At 35.8% G+C, this 26,740-nt stretch overlaps 1 protein-coding gene across 1 annotated transcript; it reads left to right on the top strand.

The window, feature by feature from the left end:
• Positions 1-537: 537 nt before the first annotated feature.
• On the top strand, positions 538-23,984 carry LEMD3 (LEM domain containing 3). The gene is made up of 13 exons (XM_034403436.3): positions 538-2,201; positions 6,483-6,517; positions 7,158-7,221; positions 9,662-9,729; positions 12,303-12,382; positions 12,542-12,690; positions 16,075-16,176; positions 16,446-16,548; positions 16,659-16,837; positions 19,413-19,494; positions 21,520-21,625; positions 21,710-21,788; positions 21,933-23,984. The coding sequence occupies exons 1-13, from the start codon at positions 692-694 to the stop codon at positions 22,094-22,096; spliced, it is 2,721 nt and encodes a 906-aa protein (XP_034259327.2). The 5' UTR covers positions 538-691; the 3' UTR covers positions 22,097-23,984.
• The last annotated feature ends 2,756 nt before the right edge of the window (positions 23,985-26,740 follow it).

The following is a 26,740-nucleotide window of genomic DNA, read 5'->3' as shown; positions in this document are numbered from 1 at the left end:
TCATTTGTTCCGATGGAGCGCGAAAGCCGTTAAGAAAGCAAAGTGAACTTGAAAGGGTGTGCTCGGATATTAATAACAGCTCATGCCTCTTTCATTCCTCCTCTCCCCTTGCTTTGGGTGGGCCTAGGCCACGGTCTAGTGCGCACGCGTCAGTTTAGCCCGGCGGAGATCAAAGAGATAAGGAAAATGAAAGGTTCAGGCAGCTATTACTACCTGGTTTCAGTAGACACCAGTATAAGCACGGCGAATGAAAATAGGGAAATCTATTCTTTCTTAAAAAAATAAAAATGGATTAAAAACTTTCTCTTTGACAAATTTTGAAGCAATGTTTTCTACTGTGACGAAGTTCCCACTCCTTTCTCTGCAGTTCAAGCTAATTGAATGTCCGCTATTGGTAATTAGAATGTCAATCAAAAATCCAAGAAGCGAAGCATCCTATATCTACCTATGTTGGTCGTTATGATGCATTTAAAATCACGCTAATTATGTTAGGGGGAGGAGAAAGCTTTGAATCCTGTGAGATAGCACATTCTTCTTATGCATTTCCAGCCCCCAACATGGCGGTAATTGCCAACTGCAGTAGCGGAACCAGAGTTCTAGTCGGGGAACCATTAAGACTACATCCCCTGGGCGGGGACAGAAACTCGGCGCGTGGGTAGGAAGCGGCCACGGCGGGTGTTGGAGGAGCAAAATGGCGGCGGCCACTGCCGCGCAGCTCACCGATGAGGAGCTTTTCTCTGAACTGAAGCGACTCGGTTTCTCGCCGGGACCTGTGACGGAAAGCACCAGGCCGGTCTACATAAAAAAGCTAAAGAAGCTGCGAGAGGAAGAGCGGACGTCTGGGGCCCACGGCGTTGTCGCCAACAAGACCCGGAACAGTAACAACAATACACCGGGGGCTGGCGGCGGCTTGGGAGCTCGGTTGGGCAGCCCCGACCTCTCGTCTTTGTCCGGAGTAATTGGCGGGGGTGGCGTCCGGGCCCGCGCAACTCCCTTCGGCGGAAGCGGTGGCAAAGTCCTGCTGGGCTTCAGTTCTGACGAATCGGATGTGGAGGCCAGTCCCAGGGGCCAGGCTGGCGCCGCTGCCAGCCGGAGGGAACGGGGTTCAGCCTCACGTCGGGACCCGAGGCCTGCAGGCGCGTCGGGCGCCGCCTGTCTCAATCATAGTGCCTTGGCAGAGTCGCCGGCTTGCAGGAAGCCCAATGCCTGGTGGGGAGCGACGGCTAGACGGGTGACGGTCACGGCGGGGACTCGGGAGCAGACGGAGGGCGGGAGAACGACCGGGGATTCGGAAGACGCCCAGAAAGAGGAGGCCGAGCCGAGGCGGGAGCGATGCAAGAGCCGAGCAGTGAACGGGAACAGGCTGCTCACCTCCGGCAGCGCAAATATGAGGGACAAGTATTCGGACTCGGAGGAAGAGGACGAGGTCGCGGCTACCCAGCAGGGGCTAAAGGAGGAGCCCCTTACTCGCCACTATGTCTGCAGGAAGAATCTTTGTAAATCGGTCAGCCCCTTCTCCGCTCGCAGAGGTGTTGCAGCCGGCGACGGCTTGCTGGAGGCGGGTCAAGGGCAAGGCTCTGCGGTTGGCAGTGGCTTTGCGGGGAATGCCAGGGCCGCCGGGGGTAGTAAAAACGCCGAAAGAGCGGACAGGCGAGAGGACGAGGAGGAAGAAGATATACTATCAGCCAGAGGAGACGGCGATTATCTGGACTCGAATCCACTTAGCCCCCGATACCGCGGCAGTTTTTCCAAGAAAGCCAGTCAGCTGTTACTGCCGCCACTGCTACCTGACATAGATCATAGCAAAATAACTGATCCCTTAAGCAGTGGTAGGAAACCAGCCAACAATCATATTCTCCCTGATGCAGTCGGGGGCTACAGTATTGAACCAAGCATTTACAGTGCTACCAGCAGCCTGGCTTCATGTGCTACCAGCTCAGCACCCACTAGAATCAATCACTCCAATCATACAGGTTCCAATCATACATATTTGAAAAATTCTTACAACCCAAAGCTTTCGGAACCTGAAGAGGATCTGTTGCAGCAGTTTAAGAGAGAAGAAATATCCACCACAGGAAGTTTCAGTGCTCATTATTTGTCCATGTTCCTCTTAACTGCTGCATGTTTGTTCTTTCTGGTGTTGGGATTCACTTACCTGAGAATGAGAGGTTCTGGAATAGCTGAGAATATGAGAATTGAGAGTAAGTATTAGGATGGAGAGCAATAGTTCCTTGCGACCTTACTTGCCATTTGAGTAAATACATGTGCTAAACATTAATTGGGAATCCTATTTGTATCCAAGTTACATATTTTATTATACTGACATTGACTTTTTAAAAAGTGTATATATACACAAAATATATATATATTGTTGATGGTCTGCTTGGATCAAATAATGTGATCCAAAGATTGTGACTTTTTGACACTCAAAATATATTGGTTAATGTCATTTAGAAAGTTTTTCTTCATAAGATTTGCACTTGAAATATTTTAATTTATAAATGTATGAAAGAATTACATAGTATACATGTTTACATTGCAGTTGTATAATCAAACTACCAAAATCCTTGTACTCCTTATGTAGCACTTTGTAATGCATTAAATGATCTAGAAGCTAATAAGTTTAGAACTTATTCCTCTGACAACTCTCTATCCTTTGAAGTGCATTTTCACATAATTTTGATCATTAGTGACATAAGTTTGATTTTATTTGAAGGGTTTTAACAATGGAAGTTCTTGAGCAAAATGAACTACTTAAGTTAAAGCAGTACTTATATGTGTTTCGAATAAAGCACAGTTGACTTCAGTATATCTGAGCAGAAAAGTGTTTTCCTTTTCCCACTCAAGACAAAGCAGTATTCTCAAGTGAATTCTTACAATTGAGTATATTAATGGTCTAATTCTTGGTTTTGAAAATAGTAGTTTGCCTTTGATTTTTCCCCATGTACTTTGCTTTATAATTTCAAGTTTTTAAATGTTGCTTCCTGATTAGGAAAATGCCTTGCTTCATTTTTAAATTTATGATTAGCATAGTGGAAAGATGACATAAAAGTGAAAGCACAGTTTTTAATTTGCTGTTTGAGTCTTCAGGTGCATAATTATTTACAGAGATGAAATTATATTTGGATTTTGCATTGCTATAAGCACTCACTTTAAATTATTACATATATCTTCTCTTAATCTAGAATCGCCTATCCAAAGTATTTGGTTTAATAAATGGGGTTTTAGAACTGTATTTGAATCTCTGTCTAGTTCAACTATGTCAGTTGAGACATGAAAATATTGTCTAATGCAGTAATGGATATTTATTATTTTCTTTCATGGGCTCTCCTCTGTTGTACTTCTTTCCTCCTGTCTGCATTTGAACTTATTTCTGTTTCAAAATGAGATATCCCCATATCACCACCTCCTTTCCCCCCCCCCTTTCCTTTCTCTTATCTTGTGCTGTTATTACCTTCCTGTCTTGTGAATTGTTCTTTGTCCACTGGCAGTTTCCGAGACTGTTTTAATATTCTTTTTCATGATTTCTTGAAAGAAATGTTCTTGGATCCCTCTTTAACTTACTGTGCTCTTCCCCTATTTTATCCAGAGCTCTTAGTTGCCCTTCACAATTGATTTGTTATTTATCTTCTAGCGGCCTTCTGTCATGTTAGTCATGGTTGGACCAAGTCATTTAACTGAAAGCAGTTTTTCAAGTTCTTAATGAAGTTCTGGTGGCTGAGACCAGACACTTTATAATGGCCCTAATCCTTTTAGATTTGATTCACTTAAGCATCAGATATTGATGCCTAGGTCTTTGGAAACAATTGGCTAAGCACTTGAGTAGTTTGTCTTTGTCTTCCCATTTTTATTTTTTGCAGTACTAGGAGGATTAAATCCCAAGAATTTTATCTTGTAATGGGTATTCCACAAGGATCAGTCTTATTTCAATTATTTTTTATATTTTTGATTGTCCTGATTCATGATAAGGATTTTCAGTCTCATTCATACAGTGAGACTGTAACAGTGTTCCATTATGGTCAACCATGATGGTTTCCAAGATTCAACCAAGGTGAAACTATTTTACCTTGGTGCTCTCTTATTGCCTCCAGTTGATTATGGAAAATATAGAGATTGTTGTCTTTCAACTCTTTCTCATTCTTTGCCTCAATTTCGTGTCCTCAATTTGTCTCCAGAACTCCTGGATTGTCCAATTTGTTTTAATTGAGATCTTGATTAACAATCAGCTGACAATGAAAGAACCAACTGAACAAAATCTCCCATACATATTCTTAACACCCCCCCCCCCACAAAGTGGTCTATCCCAGCATCCCCAAGGCCTAGGGGAAAGGGGGAAAGTCAGGGTTTTTTTTAAAGAGACAATTGCAGTTAGGTAATGTGAGCAGTATGCTAATCTCCAGAGAAATGCTATTTTAAGGAGCAGGTGAAGCATCAGGGAAGGCTGTTTTCCTGGATCCCAATAGATGACATTTTGTCAGTGATGGGACCCAAAACTAGCCAATCATATATAGGATGGATGGGTAGTGCTATGGGCCAGAGTAAATCATTCAATAGCTAGGCCCTATGCCATGTAAAACTTTATACATTATAACCAACATCCTGAAGTCAAATGGTAACCACTGTAACTCATATAGCAATGATATATTGACATATAAGTAGTCTTCACTTATTGACTGCATTTGGGAGCAACAACTCAATCGTGACAGGGTTATAAAGTGAAAAAAAACCTTGATCATGCCTGATATACATCAATCCCATTGTTAAGCAAATCATCATCATTAAGTGATGTCTTGTCAAAACTGGTGACTTTTCCCTGGCTTTCTCATTGACTTTGTCAGAAGCCAGCTGTGAAAGCTGCAGAAGGTGAATACATGACCATGGGATGCTGCAATCCTTATCAATGTGCACTAGTTTACAAATGCCCAAACCACAATCACATGACCAGAGGAATGCTGCAACAGCTGCAAGTTCAAAGACTGGTTGTAATGTCCCTGTTTATTACCATTATAGTAAGCGAAGGCTACCTGCAGTGGGACTGCTAATGCTGCAATATTTTTATCATCTGTCACTTTTGAGTGGTTTTCAAAGGCAGTTCCATTTATAGATATTGAAGCAACCCAACCATGGGGTGACCAAGTCATGAGTCACCATGAGGAAGGCTTTAATGCTGGAATGAGCATAACTGATAGAAAAGATGTACCTCTTTACAAGGCCTTCCTAGAATCCAGGAAGATTGCCAAATAGAGTCCCAATTCTAGAGTAGTTCAGAACCAAAGATGAAAGGCTGCCAGCATCAGGAAGGCTAAGTCAGTGTGGCAGGGATTTAATCAGAGGCTGTTCCTTCCCATTCAGGCACTGGAACAAGACTTTAATTGGACTCCTCCCTATAACCCTGCTTTGTTTTATATTTTATCGGGCAAAATTTTCTTTACTCTTTTCCAAGATCACAGACTCCAGGATTTCAGGGACTTGCCCCATCAATACTAAATTGACTCCTCCTTTCCTTTGACACAATGAGAGTCTGATGGCCTTTATAGGTGCTTTAAATACTATTTATTTGGCTAGTAGGTTAGTGTGAGGCTTGGTTATTTCGTTGTTTTATCATGATTGTGTTCAGATAAATATTTTGTATGATGGAGTATTGTAGGACATTTTTAAATATGTGCTGTGGTTCATTTGTTTTTTGTTGAAAATGTTTTATTGATTAGCTGATATAAATAATTTAATTGGAAAACATAATTATTGTGTTTCCTTTTTGATTTGTATTGAGTCTTGGTAAAAGTGCATAATAAATTATTACTAAATAAGATGTTTAACTGTAGGCTAGACTGAGAAAACAAAAATATCCTGGAAGAAGGCAATTGCAGTTTTGTCAAGAAAATAGAATGGGTGTGTTTATGAAATCACCAGCAGTCAAGCTTGTCTTTAAGGTGATTTTAAATGTATGTTAATAGTTTTAACATTTTGAGTTCAAATTGTACACATTATGATTTTGCCAAACAGATAACTTGCATACAAAGCTGAACAGAAGAAGCCTTTCCTGAATTAACTTGCTATAATATCTGATAATTGCATTTTATGTTCACTTTTTAAATTTGTCTACATTAGAATAATCAAATATGACTGTTTATTACTATTTTAATTTAGACACCAAGAGTGAGAATTTGTATTGTCCTTAAGAATTACATCTGTGCAACTATATATGTGGTTATATTTTGCATGCTTTTAAACATTTTGACTTGTATGAGAACTTTTATTTACTAGCAATACATATTTTGCTATTTATGTAAGGAGTACATAATGGAGGAAGTTACCAAGGTATACTACAGAGATGCTGGATATCATTAACACATCGACCTGTTTTGAATTCTGTAACTTCTGTTGCAAAACATGATGCTGCATTTAGGAGATCGCTGAATATTTCTGTAATATAATTACAATAGTTGGCATATTTAATATTTCGTTTTTCTTTTCATTTATAGATAATAATCCAACAGTTGGAGAACCCAATGTAGAAGTAAGTATGAATTAATAACTTTGGTAAGATTTATCATTCTTATTTAAATTACATAGATTATTGGCTTTAAAATTATTAAGTAAATTTACCCTACAAGTTTTGCTGTTTGTTTGATATATCAGTTATAAGGAATTTATATTTTTGACAATATTAATGACTACAGAAGTTGATATATCTCTCTGATAAGAATTTGGTTATGCACATTCTACAACTTAGTAATATTTTATGCACAAATCTTGGGCATGCATATACTTTGGAATGCACATCTTAGAACATCACTTAATCATTTTGTCTGGAATTTATCAAAATTCTATATTTCTGAAAGTTAAGGTACATCTCTTTAAAGTGGATAGCAGTTTCTGCTGCACTGTAGAACACATGAAGAATATGTATTTATTTAACTTATTACAGCAAAGAAAATCAATAAAAATACAAGATGGCAAGTGTGATGTAGCAAGAATTCTCACACTCCCAACACTAAACGCGTGGGTGAAGAGCTCACTCATCACATACTATTAAAATCCTAGTTGAAAACGTCATTTTTAGATTTTAAATAGTCATAGATTATGAATGATTTCAGGCATTTAAAAAAAACACTTTCAGAACAAAATATATTAATTCATTTTTTTTAATTCTCTAGGTAGACCAACCAATTCTCATGAACTGTTTATATAGACTTCATGAAAAGTTGGCACAAATGGCAGGTAAGTCTTTAAAATTAATACATAGTTTAATTAAAAACATTCAAATGTAAAACAGTATTTTGATACTTTCAGGAACAAAATATGAGACTAAACAATATGAATTTCTTACCTTTTTAAAAATAATTTTACTAAAGATAATTGCAAAAGTAAAAATACAAGGAAAAGAAGTAGAAAGAAAGTAAAACGTCAAAGGAAAAGAAAAAGAATAGAAAAAAGTATAAACAATTATAATAATTTTCACCACCTCTTAATTTACAACCAATGATCTCTTCATCCTATCTACCATCACATTTCAGTCCCGGGGTCAGCATAAGTACATTAAGGATTGCCAGGAATTATATATTTATATATGCCTCAGTGTTGACAGATAAACTTGTTCCTTTTTTTCCAAAACATTTTTTGGACCCAGTCTATTCAGAGAAGCAAACATTACTATTGACATTATTGATATTAACTTCTAATTCTATTTTTTCAAAAGTATATTTTAATATTTCCATTGTTACCATATTTTGTATCATTCTGTAGCTTTTAATTAGATTATGTATTTTTCTCCTTTAATTAGAATATTTTTTTCTCTTGTCCATTTTTTAAAAATTGTTTATTTATTTTATGTTTTAGAATAAATTCAAAACAAGTTGACTTTTCCATGTGAAGGATTCTTTATAATTAATTCCAAAATCTTAATTTTAAACTTACCTGGGCCCTTAATCCATTTATAACTTTCTAACTTCAATCTTAATTGACTTTTTCCTTATTTTACATTTTTTAAGTTCTTACTATGTAGTTAACATTTTCATTCAGGATTGAAGGCAGACTTACTTGGTGGATAGACTTGTCAATCCAAAGCTTTCTAATAGCTGAAAAGTAATATTAAGCAATATCCAAATGTTATTAGAAAAGAAAATGTATGAACTCAATGTCATTTTAAAGTCACTGGCTGTGGTTTGAGTAAGATGACTTTTCCATCCTCTCCCAGTGCTCCAAACCCATTGTCTCACTGTCTCCTCATGAGGAGCAACTGTCTGGAGCACTTGTGGTGATTTCCCGTCCTCTCTTTGTCTGTAGAGATTCAAAGAGCCCATCAGTTTGCCAGCAATTTATACTTTGCAGTGGTCTCCAGCTCCATTTTTGTGACACTATCTTCAATCTTGAAAAGTCAAATTTCTTACTAAATTTTTGATGTAATACAAGACACATTTTTGTTAATTATATTATGAAAATGTAATCAAACATTTAAATGAAAATAAGGATTGAATTAAAGTGTATGTGTTGGATGGAGAAGAATATAGAAAGCTCAATCTTTAGTAAAGCACTCTTTTTATTACAACCAATTATCAATCCTTTTAAAGACTAATACCACTGACTATGAGTAAGAGCAATTCATCTCGTGCATGTAATATTTAGTTTGTTATGATTTACTTTATATATTACTTAGTTTAGTATTTAGTTCTTTTTAAAGAAAAATACTTTTCACTATTTTATTTTTTTGTTAATGCTGTTTATTCTACAGACATGAATTCCATTTTTTAAAAATTGTTTGTGTTACTTTGTTTTTTTAATTAACTGAAAGCATTATGTCATAGCAATTGATCAACCTATAGATGAAAAATGATTACAGTTATCTGCTTTTGAGTAAGAGATTGTGGAAGGTTGGTAAAAGAATGAAAGAATATACATAAACAAGTGAGCTAGCAGACACAAGTCAGGTCGTAGTTATCTCATAAATGCAACATAGCCCAAGTGGAATGTCTATGGAGATTCTCTATCATCTGTTTTGAAAAAGCATCTTTGGGACAATTCAGATGGAAAGAAATCTGGAAAGAAGCATTTCAGATAATTTAAGAAATTTGACATTAAATAACTCACTATATACAAGAGTCAGGGGCAGGAAATTCTTGCAACTTTGAAGTTTTTATATTTACCACTGGCTAGCCTAAAGATTTACCTTACTGAAATTTGGACAACCTTTGTTTCTTTGAACTTGAATGATTGCTGGGGGCTTGACAATTATGGAATAGTTTAAAAATACATCTATTAGATATTTTGACAGAATTAAGTTTTCCTGTGCTTTTGTGTAACCAGATTAGCATGCTTTTATATTAATATCCAAACAGTTTGTGAACAATACCATATTACAGAACTACATTCAGATTTTCTGCACTGCAGGTAGAATTTGTAAACAGATAATATGCAGAATGAGTTTCCCAATTACTCCAATATGTATCCTAAATTTTCCCTGATAAGTTGCCCTCCCCTCCAAAAATGGTTTAGGAATATATAAAAATAGAGGGGGGGGGGAAACTACCATATTAGATGGAACACCATTTTTCATTTTTATAGCATAGATTTTGTTCCTACATGTCTATGTGTAATATAAAACTCTGTGTGTGTGTGTGTTTTACATATAAAAATACAGTAAATGAAAATTTATTTTTCTCAGGTGATTATGAATGTGGAAATTCTGTAAAGAAGGGGCTTTCCATCCAAGAAGCAGCTACTTATTTAAAAGTAAGCAACTTAATTTTAAAATATATTTTCCACTCTTTAAAAATTATTTTAAGACTGTAGTTAAAAATATGATAGTATATTGCATGAATGTATTTCCTTGTAAGAAGTCATTTTGAATTTTTAAGTATTCATATTTAAGCACAAGAAATATTAAATGTAGAAGCTTTTTTTAAAAAAATTGTATGTTCTTGTCTGATCAATTTATTCATTATAACCTTTGGTATGATGATAAATTAATACGCCTTCTAAATTCTGCAAAACTTTTGATCTGTAGCTCTCTATATATTAAGTATGTGCAAGTATACCTCATTTTAAAGGATGAAAGCATTATTAAATACATTTCTATTCCTCCCATCTCACTGTTACATTGATTCTAGATAGCTTACAATATAATAAAACATTAAAAGGTGCTAAAAACAAAATTAGAATAAAATATTAAAAGTTAAGAGCCACGATGATGGACAACCTGGAGAATGAGAATCTTCTCTACCCCATTAGCCACCCTCAGTATAGCAGGCCCCTGTTGGGGGCCCAGGCCAAACAACTCCAGGCTCTTCCAGAAGGCCAGGAGTGTGGGGGTGGATCTTGCCTCTGATGGAAGACTATTCCAGAGGCTGGGGCCACAATAGAAAAGGTTGTTCTCCGAGATGCAACTAACCAAAATTCTGTGGTTGAAAGGTTCCAAAGTAGACCCTCCTTTCCACTGAAATGGGTGGGGCGGGTTATTCAGGGTAAGGTGGTTCCTTATTTTTTATTTTATTTTATATATACGTGTGTGTGTTTGTGTATGTGTATATATGTGTGTGTGTGTGTAATTATATGTGTGTGTGTGTATAATATATTATTATATCCTTATAATTTCATTCTCCAGATGAAGATAGGGACGGGATATACAAAATGTTTTACTGTATTTTGAGTGCAAAGTTTCACAGAACACCCTACTCTTGAGTACAAAATCCTATTTTAAGGACAAAGCAACTGTTTCAAATGTTTTGGAAACATTTGGACCTACTGTCCTTCCAGTTTGATATACTTCCCAAAAGTTTGAAATAGCACTTCTACTTGCTTTGCCCTATAATGAGCAATTCCACCTTTAAAATATGATATTTTGTAAAAATCTATATCCCATACATTTCAAAATGAATCAGTTTGCACACCTTTGCCAGAAACACTAAAATCAAAGTCCATAATATTTTGGAATAAAAGCTGTCTGCTGTTTTCAGTCAAGAACCATGCAAACCTATGACTTATGGGAAAAGAGTGATAATCACAAATATAGAGCATTAAATAGAACAACCTAAAGCAGTCACAGTTTCTTTGTGACACTTCACTATGACATACATACATTTTAGTAGAAAATTGGAAGAGTGATGGAGTAATTTGAAAATCATTTTATTACCCCATGTTGTGTTAGCAATAATTCTTAGCAAAAAACTGTTGGTCAGGAATGTTCTTCAATCAAAATCTTTTGAGTCTGAAGTGGTTAGGAATAATTCAATCTCCAGCCCATGAAACTGCATTGTTACATTTTTGTCATCTTTTTCTATTTATAGTTTTCTTTTTTAATTGCTTGTTAGATTACAGGTTCAGTTAGCATAGCACATGTGAACTCACAATAACTACAGTTAGGTCATGGTCACTGTTGTCAGCTTTTATAACTGTAGTACTCACATTGATCCCTTTGTGCTTCATTGAACCTATTTTCACTCACTGACCTAGTTCTGCAAATCAGTTGAATGGTGATGAGCACAAAGAAATGGGGGCTATGAGCAGACTATGGTGATTGACAGTAAATACAGGAAGCTGAATTGGTCTTCTCAGATTGGTGATTTGCACCTAGGTCAGATTAGATAATGTTCAATGGCATTCAAAGGGAATCATATTAGCCTTGTGTCCAAACTAATTCCCCATTCGATTTTCCACTTGGCTCAGCCAGTCTCTCTCTGAGATGGATAGGGTTGTGCCAAAATTTTTAAGGCCTAATAGGACAGAAAGTGAAAGGGAACAGGGAAAAGGGAAAGAAAGAGAAAAAGGTCCCTTTCAGCATTAAAGTAAACTTGTCTGAAAAACAGCTAATTAATTGCATATTCACTATTCAATTAGAATAGATCATCACCAAGTTTAGCTACAGTATGTGTCTAGTTCATCACTAAATTATCAGGTGGAATGGGTACAGTGTTTCTTGTTTCTTATAGGTTTCGTTGTCTCCTAAAGCCCATGTCCAAATCATAATCTAGCATTTGTGCACACTGTTTTGCTCATTCCTATATTTATGATGAAATATTTGAAGTTAATGACAAAGTGACACTGGCTGATCCTCAAGAATCCTCAAACCCTCTTCCTGCCCTTTTGGAATTAACTGACAGAACTTTGCAAAAATATAGTTGATTTTTTTATGTGTGTTCATATTTATAGTTTTATTAGAATGCTTTATATAGCATTGTTACATTATACCAGCATTTATTTGTTTTGGAAATTTGCAACATCTCTCATTACTGAATGTTTAGTATAGCGCAATGACTGGAGAAATCATGGTCTTCTTTATTTTTATTTGATTTCTTTGTTTCTCTTAGAGTTTAGGTCCAGAATATGAAAATGCATTTAATGAATCCCTGCAATGGTTATTAAATAGTGGAGAAGATGTTGGTATAAAGTAAGTCATTTTATTTCCTTTTTTTCTAGAAATAGTTTAATTATAGATTGTCTTTCATATCATAGAATAAGATTGTTATTAAACAGGAAAAGCCAAACTCTGTAGCTTGTTTATGGTCTGAATCATAAGTATGAGAAAAGATTAAATTATCTTTTATAGGTATGTTGGTAACAGCTCAGATGAAGAATCTATAACCGATACAACTGACATAAAATATCTAGTATCAACTAGGCCACAGATGACCCTTACATGTCGTTTTCGTCGTGCATTTATTACTGCAACCTGTAGATCATTCATTTTGCTGATAGGTGAGTATTATTTAGTATTTTATTCTGAAAGTTTAATTTATACTTGTGTGACATAACATTTCTTAAGAGTGATGGTAATTGACAATTCAATTTTTTCAGTACTTTCTGTACCCTCTATGAAAGTAGAGGAAATTGGTAAGCATTGTGTTGAAACATTATATTGTATAATGTGATAACTTACATCCAAATGCTAATATAAAAGGAAGGAATTATAAGGAAATAATCCACATAAATATCTTTTTAGTAGTTTTGTAAAGTAGCACATATAATGATTGCTACCTGGATTAGTTGGGTAGAAATATATAATCTAAGTGTGTTTTGTACACTTAAAGATACAGATAACATATAGTTCTTGACTTAATGACCACAATTGAGCCCATATTTCTCTTGCTAAGTGAGACACTTGAGTGAATCTGGTCCCATTTTATGACCTTTCTTATCACAATTGTTAAGTGAATCACTGCAATTGTTAAGTTAGTAACATGCTTATTAAATGAATCTGGCGTCCCCCTTGACTTTGCTTGTCAGAAGGTTGCAAAAGGTGATCATATAATCCCGGGACACTGCAATTATCATAAATATGAGTGAGTTGCCAAGCATCTGAATTTTGATCATGTGACCATGAGATACTGCAATGGTCATAAGTGTGAAAAACAGTTTCTTTTTTGAGTCAGTGCTGTTGTAACTTTGAATGGTCATTAAATGAAGTGTTGCAAATCGAGGGCTACCTGTACTAATGCTGAAGAAATTCGATATTTTTACATTTAAATGTGATATTTAATGTCTAATATAATTCTTGATATATACAGTATTTATAATTTGTGCTGTTGTATGTAAAATACTTTCTTATGGAGTATGCATGAAGTGGAAAACTTGTTTTGAACTTGGGACATAGTTACATAAGTTACTTACTAAGAATGTTACATCAGAACATCTTAATTGTAACAAAAATGGCAAAAAAATAAATAAATCAGAATACTGACAGAATAAAAATTTGTATTCCTCCCACGAAGAGCCAATTCTCTCACATTCATTGATTAGCGTGAATCAATATCTCTCACCTTGGACATTCCACCCATTATTATGCTTTGGGTTTTCTTTAATTGTTTGCTGCCACTGTCGTTTACTGGTAGTGCCTAATTGGATGACTAGTGTTAATAAGTATTATAGCAGTATAAAAATCAATGCCATCTACTCCCACTGCTAATATTTTTGCAGACACTAGTATATTCATAGCTCATCATAAAAACAAATAAAACTATGCTCTATTTTTGACTAGCAACCAAACTAATACAATCCCTTTTAGTTTCTTATATGAATCCTTTGCTCTACATTAATAAAGCACAATGGCATGCAAAGAGTTTGTACTCAAAATGCAAATATAATTGCATTTTTAAATGTACTCTGAAAGTTTCACATCAGGCATTAGAATATACACAAGTATATGCAAAAGACTACCATAATAAATCAATTATATCAGTATGATCCTTTTGCCATTTTAAATCTACTGTGACATTATTATATACACTAACAAAAGCCATAGCTATCCAAAACCAATATAATGAATATTTTTTGTGTGTGGAGAGGGACCCTTTGCCATGATATAAAATTGGAATTTTGTGAAGGTGAGCTTACTAAGTGAGAATATTCTGGGGAATCAGGTGTTAGGAAAGTGGAGTTCAGTGTTCCTTCTTTTCATAGACTGGTGAAAATAGCCACCATAGTATTTCTCCATATAGCACCATTGACAACTGTAGTGCCTCCTGGTATGATCTTGGCCTAGTCATTTTCAGATCAGAACATTTTGAATGAACAGCTTAAATGGGCAATCCATAGTTGTTCTTGGAAACTGCATCTCAGTCTTTTTTTTTTTATGGTGGTGCCACAATGAAGATCTGGCCATCCAGATGTCTTAATCACAATCACTTGATTTACTGTGTGAACCATGTTCTTATAGATAAGTAGTTCTAGCCCAAATTCTTCATCTGTGGGGTTCAGTAAGAGACTGTCTTGACTTGTCCCTGTATTGTGTGTGAATTAAATTTATGAGGTAGAAACTTGTGATAGAACTTATCGTTATAGTATTCATGACACTTTTCACTTGGGAGTACACCTGCCTGATAGAAATAAGGAGCAAGGTACATTAGAGTAACCATTTAGAGAAGACACTGGAATCCAAAACTTTCCACTTTAAAAAGGGATAATCATAATCTCTGTGATCATTTATATCATGGCTAATGGTTTTGAATCATACTGTACTCAATAACTACTTTAACTACTGTGCAGGCACTTTGCTGTCTCCCTGGACCTGTTACCTTTTGATTGGGCTTTTCCTTTGATTACCCCTCTTAACTCTTCCCCAGGCACAGTTTATTTGGATAGTAGGATTTTTATATGAATATGACCTAGAAATAAGGATAAATTTTCTGACGATGAAAACAATCAACCAATGGAACAGCTTGCCTTCAGAAGGCAGAAAAGAAAGAAATGTCCTTTTAAATTTTAAAATAGTTGAATTAAATAGCAGAAAGGTAGGTCATGTGAATCTTTTTCTGTGTCTATGGAGATTCTCAATCATCCAGGCCATGGTTGTCTCAAAGGTACTATTCAAAAGGCAACTGGACTTTCTCTGTCTTTTTTTAATCCACATGTTCCATTAAGTTGCTTTAAATAAAAAATAAAGTCCAAAATTAAATTTCCCTAGGAGAGACCCTCAGGCAGCCAGACATACATGGGTTTCAGCACAATAGTGAGTTTAAGTGACAGGTTTCTTGCAGCTGTTCTCATGATAGGTCTAAATCTTTCATTAACAAGAATTATATTCAGAGTGATATCGATCATTTGCTGCTTACATGGCTGCTTTCATCTCCCTGTTCCCTAGCACACCTTCCTCTTGATTATCCCACCCACCCTCAGTAAGCAAGGCCAAGGGATTTTTTTTAAACATTACAAAATGCAAGACAAGACTCCAATAAATAGAGGAGAGAAACGTTAACATTTAAGTGGGGAAAATGCTTTGGATGTAGGGTAGGTGCATTTACTGTTACACTTGGATGTTCTTTAAAGAAACTGCTTTTTCCTGGGTTCCTAAATGCTGCCAGCAGGTATAACAAGAGGGTCTATGTTGGATCCAAAGTGCCTTTCTCACTTTGGATCTAAATAGTGAACACCTTTAGTAATCCATATCTCCAAAACAGAATGGAATCCTCAAAGCATTGGCACTCAAACTAACAATGGTTTGTTCTAAGTAGGTGTTTTGACAATGGAATGCCAGAAATACTTGTTTCAAGCTAAAATGTCGTTGAGTCCACATACTTTCTAAGCTAACTGGCAATTATAACATTTGAACTGTTAGTTAGATATTTCTGTTTTTATTTGACACAGGTATTGGAATGATTTGGGGAGTCATAAAATATATGAAGTATAGATGGTACAAAGAAGAGGAGGAGACCAGGCAGATGTATGACATGATTGTAAAAATTATAGGTAAGTTTTAACTAGGTTCTTAATTAATAGTGTGCTCACTATTGGTACCATGTCATATAAATAATTCTGAGACTTTTCAGAGGTTGGACTATGATACTTTGTTCCTCCCTATTAATACAGAAGATAATATGCGTTTTGGTAACCTTTGATTGTCAGGAGTGTAGTTAATGCCTAATCACAGAAAATGTAATTTGTGTTAACCTTAAATATTTTTCATTAGATAACTTAGCCAATTTGATATAGCAATTAGTTAACACAATATTTTTCAGATGTTCTAAGATCTCACAATGAAGCATGTCAGGAAAACAAAGAATTACAACCATATATGCCTATCCCCCATGTTCGAGATTCTTTGATTGCACCAAAAGACAGGTATGTTCAAAGAATTAAAAATATTTATCAGTTTATTCAGACAACCTCAAAGATGAATGTTGGGGAAAGATTCTTAATACGTGTTAATACACTTTTATTGCATATTTCAGGAAAAAAATGGAAAAAGTATGGAAAAGATCTGTTGATTTCCTTGCTGCTAATGAATCTAGAGTTCGCACAGAAACACGAAGAATAGGTGGTGCTGATTTTCTGGTATGGAAATGGATACAGCCATCTGCATCATGTGATAAAATGCTAATCATGCCATCTAAAGTGTGGCAAGGTCAAGGTATGCAATACTGTACATTTATACTTTGTGAAGTATTTTCTCTTTACTATAACTTTCAGTTAATGCAAACTCTAGTTTAATCAATTGTAATGATATTGATATAATTTTATATTTTTATATTCATCGTGTATGTTTCTTTAGTAGCCAGAAATATAAATAACCATGGTGTATATGCAGTTTGAAAAATGATTTTTGTTGTCTTTGTTAGGTAAGTTGCCTGGCTTAGCGGGTTACTTCAGTAGATGTCTATGTCTAATTCCCATTATGGATATTCCTCTATCCAACAATATATTACAGAGCCACTATAGTATAGTTTATTTATTATCCTGTTAAAGCCACTATTTTTCCTACTAATGCTATAGGTTATATAGCATTAGGCTATAGTGATTGTAGTTTTTAATTAGAGTAACTGAAAATGTTTATTATATATTATATATAATCTTCCATCCTTCTAAAGTATTTGTTTTCAGAACAAATCTGTCATATCATATGTCATATCATATATCATATTATATTTGAGATAGAACATAAGGCCTCTATCCATTTGAAAAAGAATACTTTCTGCATGTCTATTTTCTTTTACATTCTTCTGCTTCTGTTTTAGTTCAAGTCATTTATAATAACATTTTATTATTATTTGTTATTATAAAGGATTGTTTCTTTCATATGCTAAAGTAAATTTATTTATTTATTTATTTATTTTTAAATTTGTATACCGCCCTTCTCCCTGAGGACTCAGGGCGGTGAACAGCCAAATAAAAACAAAAACTACAAACATTAAAATACAATTAAAAAGATATATATAAATTTGGCCCCATGATTAAAAACAATAACAGACAATTAAAAACATTTTTAAAAAGTGTTAGGCCAGCCCGGCTTGCTGGAAAAAGAAGGTTTTAAGGGCACGGTGGAAGGGACCGAGGTCTTGGATTCTCCTTATCTCTGGGGGCAGCTGATTCCAGAGGGTAGGTGCCCCCACAGAGAAGGCCCTCCCCCTGGGGGTCACCAGCCTACATTGTTTGGCTGATGGCACCCCGAGGAGGCCCTCTCTGTGGGAGCGCACAGGTCGATGGGAGGCCGTCGGTAGCAGCAGGCGGTCTCGAAGATAGCTAGGCCCGATGCCATGAAGTGCTTTAAAGGTGATAACCAGCACCTTGAAGCGCACCCGGAAGACCACTGGGAGCCAGTGCAGCTCACGCAGGAGGGGTGTTGTATGGGAGCGCCATGCGGCTCCCGTGACTGCCCGCGCGGCCGCATTCTGGACCAGTTGGAGGCTCCGGGTGCTCTTCAAGGGGAGCCCCATGTAGAGAGTGTTGCAGTAGTCCAGGCGAGAGGTGACAAGGGCATGAGTGACTGTGTACAGGGAATCCTGATCAAGAAAGGGCCGCAACTGGCGGATCAGGCAAACCTGACCAAACGTCCCCCTGGCAACAGCCATCAGATGTTCCTCCAAGGACAGCTGCGTATCCAGGAGGACTCCCAGATTGCGAGCCCTCTCCGAGGGGGCCAAAGACTAGCCCCCAATAGTCAGTGATGGAGTCAACTGACTATATCGGGATGCCGGGAACCACAGCCACTCAGTCTTGGAAGGGTTGAGCTTGAGCCTGTGTCTCCCCATCCAGATCCGCACAGCCTCCAGGCACCGGGACATCACTTCAAGGGCATCGTTGGGGTGGCCTGGGGTGTAGATGTACAGCTGGGTGTCATCAGCGTACTGATGGTACTTCACCCCAAAGCCACGGATGATCTTGCCCAGCGGCTTCACATAAATGTTGAACAGAAGGGGCGAGAGGACCGACCCCTGAGGCATTCCACATATAAGAGGCCTCGAGGTCAACCTCTGCCCCCCTGCCAACACAAACTGCTACCGGTCTGAGAGAAAGGAGGAGAACCACCGTAACACAGTGCCCCCCATCCCCAACTCTTCCAACCGGTGCAGCATGAAACCATGGTCGATGGTATCAAAAGCCGCTGAGAGGTCTAACAGGGCCAGAACAGAGGAGCAACCCTTGTCCCGAGCCCTCCAGAGATCATCTACCAATGTGACCAATGCCGTTTCCATGCTGTGTCTGGGCCTGAAACCCAACTGGAACGGATCTAGATAAGACGTTTCCTCCAGGTACTGCGGAAACTGTCGTGCCACCACACTCTCGACAACTTTCGCCACAAAGCGAAGGTTGGAGACAGGATGATAGTTGGCTAATACTGCCGGGTCCAGGGAAGGAAAGCTGCGGTATATAGTACTATAGCCAATTTCCATTGTACCAAGGACTGTTTCATTAAATCACAACAATGCTATCTAATAGTGTTACTGAAAACTTAATAATATAGTTAATGACATGCATTGTAAAACTCTATGGAGGATAGTATTGTTTCTAGCAGTAATCTGAAATGTGTGTTATGGTAGTGAATTTCTATATTTATACAGTTTCATTAATTTAGTCTGCATTGTGCATTAGTCATCTTATAATTTATGTAACCAGTAAAGATTAGATTGGTTTTAAAATATTTGATATGGAAAAATATGATTTAATACTAACATATATATACATATATATATATATATATTTGGTAGCATTTCATTTAGATAGAAGAAATTCACCACCAAACAGCTTGACTCCTTGCTTAAAGATTCGCAATATGTTTGATCCAGTAATGTAAGTATATTCTTTTCTTTTCTTTACATATAGAAAATTTTCATGTTTATTCAAATGGAATATCTATTTAAATATAGAATAAATTGTTTAGGAAAGGAGAGATAGAACAAAATTGTATTGTATTCTGATACCTTGCATTCATTTTTTTTACTGACCATACATACAATGGCAAAAAGTTTGTGAATCCTTTAGAACCTATGGCACGTGTGCCCAAAGTGGCACGCAGAGCCATGTCGCCTGGCACGCACCTTGCCCGTTCCTCTTCTGAGTTTCTGGCACTTGCAACAATCAGCTGGCTTTTTTGCGTGCGGCAGTGCTGGAAATTGGAAGAGCTGGTCTTCCATTTTCCTGTGTGAGCATGTGCGCTGGCCAGCTGATCATCATACACACATGCATGCCAGAAACCAGAAATTCATTTTTGGGGGTGTGCATATGACCTGGGAAGCTCCTCTTCCGGGTTGTGGCCCAGATGAACGCGCACATGCACTCCTTTTTCAGCAGTTGGTGCTGAAAAGGTTCACTATCACTGCTTTAGAACTATCAGTACTTCTGCAATTCTATGACCTACAATGTGAACTAAGTTTCATCTTGGCCCTAGATGAAGTATTTCTAGTTAAACAAAACTACCCTGTTTTCCCCAAAATAAGACATTCCCTGATAATAAGCCCAATCGGGCTTTTGAGCGCATGGCAATAAGGCCAAGTGCTTATTTCAGGGTTCAAAAAAATATAAGACAGGGTCTTATTTTCAAGGAAACACAGTAATAGAGACTAATATGTGAATACAGAGTTAATATTAGTTCCCTTGTTGAAAAATGTATGCAAAGCTTTAGATTTAACAAACTTTACCTAAACCAAATCTTTCCTGGCCCTGGGTCAGTCCTGCACATTGACTTGGAGGAATTTTGGATTTGGAGGTATTTTGGTCCATTCCTCTTTAAATATATTTTTTTTCAATTCATGGATATGTTGGAATTCTCTTACATGCAGAGTTCTTACCAAGTCATGTGACAATACTGCAGTAGGGCTAAAGGGTAGGGCTTTCTTAATTCTCTTTGTGGGTGTGGGTGAATATGCAGATGTGTACATGCACAGAGGATACTTGACTCTGCATTCACCAACATGCCCAGACAATGAGAAATGCTTCCCATAGCTTTCACGAAGAACTGTCTGTTTGAACTAAAGTGCTTAGCAGAGTTTTTTTGCACAGCCTTGCTTTTTATTATTTTGTCCCTACAAATTTCTTCTATCACCCAGTTAACAATTAATTTAATTAGCATTATAGTTTTTATTCTAGTTTAAGAATTAAAGATAGAACAATCTATTGAGTTAAATTACTGTTCCTTGTAGTTCAATGATTGTTATTCTGATTGGCAGGGACTTTCCTGAGTTGTAGCATTTTTCTTGCAACTCTCTGTTAAAATTATTTAAATGTTAACTATGTTAAAAATAATAAGCATTACAACCCCTACTGATAATGTAAAAGATGATGAAATATTTTTATTGAAAGGCAGAAGAAAAAATGTGAGATTTATTATGAGCAATATTCTGAAATCTATGAATCTTATCTTGAAAGTGAATATCAATATCTGATGGAAGTTATAGGACTTTTTGGCATGTACTGACATAGAAGTGATATTTTAATTGGGTTCGGTCTATTTGACTTATGTGAAAGGAATACAGTAGCCAGTTTTAGATAAAGAGATCTGTAAAGTTCTTGGTAAATTGTACTTTAAAATAAAAGTACAATTTGTTTTACCTTTTAGAGTTGAAGATTTTTATCTTGCTTGCTTGAGATCAAAAACTTCTTGTCTGTAGAGGCATTAATAATTTTTGTTATAAGAAACTGGAAGTTGAGAGTCAAACTACCCTTTTCTTGATATGTTTATTAAATGTTGCAGATTTATGTGAATGCCACTGTCTTTTTATCTTTTTAATTGCTATCGATGTCTATTTTAGTTTGCTGTATTATTTTGAATACATTAAGATACAAGCATTAATCAACTTTTGTATGTCGTGTTTTTAGGGAAATCGGTGATCATTGGCATTTGGCTATTCAAGAAGCAATCTTGGAAAAGTGCAGTGATAATGAGGGAATAGTTCACATAGCAGTGGACAAAAATTCACGGGAGGTAAAAAGTGATTTAAGATAGTATATATTTCATATATTCAGTTTTCCTACTGGATGTTAACCAAAACTTTATTTTTTCATCTAGGGTTGTGTGTATGTCAAGTGTTTATCTCCAGAATATGCTGGAAAAGCTTTTAAAGCATTGCATGGATCTTGGTTTGATGGTAAGAAATTTTCCTTACAACAGCAAGCATCAGTAATTGTTAAATAAAAATATTGCATATGATAGTGTTTTTATAATGATTGTAAAAATTAATTTTATTCACATTGTATTTTTAAAATATGTTTTAAATTATATTTTGTTCCAGGCAAGTTGGTAACAGTAAAGTATCTACGATTAGATCGGTATCATCATCGTTTTCCGCAGGCTATTGCTTGCAGTGCTCCTCTGAAGCCATCAAATACACATATGAACTCAATGTCTCATCTTCGTCTCCGGACAGGCACAGCCAACAACCAGGGAAACTCCTGAGACACTTATTGTACTAGAACTGTTGACTTGTAGCAGGAGGTTTTCCTGTCTGGCCTTGTCTTCCACTTTTACTACTTTTTGTATGTTAACATTTCCATTAATCATTTTTCAGTCTCATTTTTTAGAATGTCTGAGTAATGGGTAGTACTGAATTAAAAGAACATTGGCTATAAAATGTTTTAGAGTCCAAGCAAATCAACATATTATGTTTTGCATGACAAATGTTGAGTTTATTAAGCATTCTCAGATATGGCTGAATTTTTGCACCAACAAGTGTATGATAACAGTCCAAAAGCATGGAGATAAACTGTATTTCCATAGTTTCCTGTGAAATAATCTTGTGGGTATTTTGTAACAAAAGCCACCTACAATTTTTGATGGAAGATGTGTTAATTTCTGTCCAGTAATTAGTTTTTGTTGCTGTAAAACTTTATTTGTGTCAGTCTGGGAATGGGAAGAATGCTGGCTTTAGTAGTTTTAGAGCAGAAAACAACTGAATGCAGATGTGCTGGTTTTGTATATAAACATTGGTGGTGGCAGCACCAGCAAGTAACTTGTGAGGATGTCTGCTTCAAAGCAGTGAATAAGCTTCCTATTTTATTCATAACCAATGTTAATTTAATTTGGCTATATTATTATCCAAGGGCCAAATACCTTGAAGTTAGATACAATTTAAATATCTTTTGTAGATTTTATATTAAAATATATGGTTATGATTTTTGTGTGAATGGTCTAATATTGTTACTGTGATAATGGATTCAAAATCATGTGAGCAATAAAGAAGTAATTGGCAGGTACTCACTTTGTGAAAAGTTATTTACTACAAAAGAAAATCTCTTACAATATACTAATGGGGAGTATATTTTCCATTAAAATTTGCTACCTAAATGTGCACAAATAAAAAAAATGCACATATTGGAAATAAATTCTTGATAGAGTGTAGAAATGCAGTACATAGAGATTTTTATATGTTCTATATTAAATGTGTGCATTGTTTACACCTTTAAAATTACAAAAAAATACAAAACATTTTGAAACATAACTAGAAAATATAAAATAATTTGATATAGTAATTCCTGTTGAAGCAACATAATGTGTTGATCCAGTTGAATATTATATAGGTGAAGGGATGGAAAACCATTTTAAAAAATAGTCCGGTTTTTATTGTAGATATGACCTTGCAGCATGAACTTGCACAAATAATGCACATTTTTTTTTTATGGATAAATGAACATGACACACATTTGTGTAATGAAAAATCCTACTGTGCCTTATCCTTGTGCTTTTTTTGTGGGCAACATATTTAATAATGGACTGTTTCTTATCTGGAAAAAAATTTGGTCGGGTTTTGTTTCGAATGCTAACAAATATATGTAATATAATCAGCCACACAAAATTCTACTCTCAAAGAACAAGTACATATTTTTGACAAGAGAGTAGATTTTGACAGGTCTGTTAGGTTTTTCATGAAACTTACTATATACATATACAAATATGTATAATATACATGTATATGTATTTATGTGTATATAATCAGGTTTTGCTGTATTTGTGCATCATAGTGATTTATTGTTCTGATCTTAGTAACCATTTTGTGACCTATTGCAAGTGTGAATGTAAAATTAAATTGTGGCAGTTTAAAACGTTGCCTTTTGATGCAGATGCATCTTCTTCTAAACTATGTGTAAACCCTGTACATTTGTTATAGTAAACTGTACCATTATTTAGCCTATTTTACCTTTAAAATGTTGACCGGTTTTCCTCCCTGCAAGACAGATGGAAATGTGTATAATACCATGGACGCTTCAGAAAGTCAGATGTTTGTAATTTGTCCTGTAAAAACATAAAAGCAAAACAAAACCAATTAAAGATTTATTAGGGCTTTTTACACCGTGTCAGTTCTTTAGGTCTTTTAACATCTGGGGATAATAATAGTTAAAATAGATTTCTTCAACTCTTGCACTGGTTGGAAGCACAGGAAAGTTGGATGATTGTTAAACACAAAACAACAACTACATTTTATCATGTGTATTTTAAGTGTGAACAGCTACTCTGTTGATTGTATCTTCTAATTAAATGTCTATGGAGATTCTCAGTCATCCAGATCATGGTTGTCCCAAAGGTGCTTTTTTCAAGAGGCAACTGGACTTTCTGGTTTTTCTTTGATGTTTCGCTTCTCATCCAAGAAGCTTCTTCAGCTGAAGAACCTTTGAAAGCAATTTTGGAACTTCTAATTACTACTAGACTGTTCTGAAAAGTAGAATAATGTGAGAGAATCTCAAGTTGATACCTTTAAGATCACATAAGGACCCAGATTGTTGGAGGCAATATGTTGACTCTGTCAACTGCTTAGAGAGGGCTGTAAAGCGGTATATAAATCTAAGTGCTATTGCTATTACTGTAACCTATTCTTCATTTGCAGAAATTAGTGTAGTTTTTACATGTAAAAATACATTTGCAAGATGTTTAGAGGATTTCTATCCATACTAATTTTGGAATTCCTTATATGAAATTGTTAAGGATATTGGTGTTGTGTTACCAACCAGTAGAGTAAATGCACAAGGAAACGTTGCTGAGAGCAATGAATAAGAGTTATGCAAACTGGTTTATCAAAAGCTTACTTTATAGTAGAAAAACAGTCTCATAGTCTTTAAACAAATTCCAAGTCTTTGCCATTTAAATCAGTCCAGTAGTTACAGAATCTTCTAACCCAACAAACAGTAGTTGGTTAGAATAACAAACTCACTCTGGTTCACAAACCATGATGGTAGCAGATCCATCAAACGATAATTACAGATAACTCCTCTCAATGGTAGCTTATCATAGCAGCTTCATCATCAAACTGAATACGTTACAATACCTTGCTTAAATACTCTCACAACCAGTCATTACCTAATTACAGCATGACTCAGCATTACAATGAATACCTTTAAAGTAACATAATACATTTACAGATTAAAGTTACAGTACACATATATTGCCTGGACAACTAGTTAGGCTCAAACCACATCCTAACAAATATTCTTCAATGGATTTTTTTCTAGATTTGCTACATTTAGGTTAATTAATATTAATGGAGGATGTGGACAAATAAGTTGAAAGGATGTCAATAACTTATTGTATACAAGCCCAGTTGGGTTTATAAAAGTTAACAGACTGAATTGGATGATGGAAGTTAAAATTATGTATTACATATTTATGATAGGTTACTTTAAAGACATCTGTAGTAACAACCTTTCAAACTGGTTTCAAATCTGATTTTGGTTTTGAAAGATCCTTCATAATTCTTTATAATGAGAATTGAATAGTGGCTCTTGAGCCTGCTGTAAACAACATGGTTGAACCTTCAGGAAATTCACTAGTCTTCAACACTATGTTGTAGGACTTCTAGGATTAAGTTAGTTAGAGATTGAGAGTCCATTCTCTTTTTCATCAATTTCCAAATGAATTCCAATTCTTGAATCATTTCCTGGACATATTTTCCATTTGTTTCTAATTGATTACTCATATTTGGTAATCAACCTAACAAGCCTTGGTCTGGAACTAGAATATCAGAAGGACCATTTCTTCCGTGTGAATTTTTTTTTTTTTTTTGGAGACCTGTAGCCATTTAGAGTGGATGGATCCAAGAGGTATTGCTATTTTATAAGGTTTTATCTTGAAAACACTGATAGAACTCCAATGAAGATTGGCTTTCTTATTTAGCTTTTTTACAATAGATGGCATTTAATTCACCTTGATCATGTAAAAAAAAAGCTAATAGCATCTTGAGTAAGACTTGAGTGAGAGCTTAGAAAGAAATTCCAGAACTGAGGGCTAGAATGGGACATTGAAAAAAAATACCAGAAGAATGCAATGACAAGCACTTGGATATTGTGGGGAAAAACTCAGGAAATTGAGACACTTTGCTTTGTTTTAAACGGGATATGACTGTGGACTGGATTGCAATTAACCTGTGATACGTCGGGAGATAATCTCAAGAAGGGTGTAGGATCAGGAGAAAAACATTGGTTTAATGTAAAATTAATTAAAATTAAGTATTTAATTATGCAGAAGCTCCTTTTAAAGGAAACAGGTGTTTATGGCTTTGCCCTAAAATCTTACATGATAAGCATAAACCAGCCAACCCACGTTATGATTTATCACGGTGTTAACCCCCGCTCATGAATTGAATAAAAGTGTAGCCATAGTCTAGTCAGAGTAGATTAGGATGTGATTATAGGTAGTCCTTGACTAAAGATCACAATTGAGCTCAAAATTTCTGTTAAGTGAGACAGTAGTTAAGCAAGTTTTGCCCCATTTTATGATCTTTCTTGCCACAGTTAAGTGAATCACTGAAGTTGATTAGTTAGTAATATGGTTGTTAACCGCATCTAGCTTTCTCATTGATTGCTTGTCAGAAGGTTGTATGAAGTGATCATATGACCTTGGGACAGCACAATGGTCAAAAATACAAAACAGTTGCCATGATCATGGGAATGCTACAAGGGTCATAAACTGAAAAACAGTCATAAGTCACATTTTTCAGTGCCATTGTAACAACTCACTAAAGGAACTGTTGTAAGTTGAGAACTACCTATATTGCTTCCTGTGTCATGTCACTGAATTGGAAACATCTCTGAATTAAATGGACTTTGGTCAGAT

The sequence above is a fragment of the Pantherophis guttatus genome, chromosome 7, assembly GCF_059756535.1.
Source record: "Pantherophis guttatus breed Tessera chromosome 7, ASM5975653v1, whole genome shotgun sequence".
Lineage (NCBI taxonomy): Eukaryota > Metazoa > Chordata > Lepidosauria > Squamata > Colubridae > Pantherophis > Pantherophis guttatus.
Note: the sequence above shows the minus strand (reverse complement) of the source record. Positions and strands in the feature narration are given on the sequence as shown.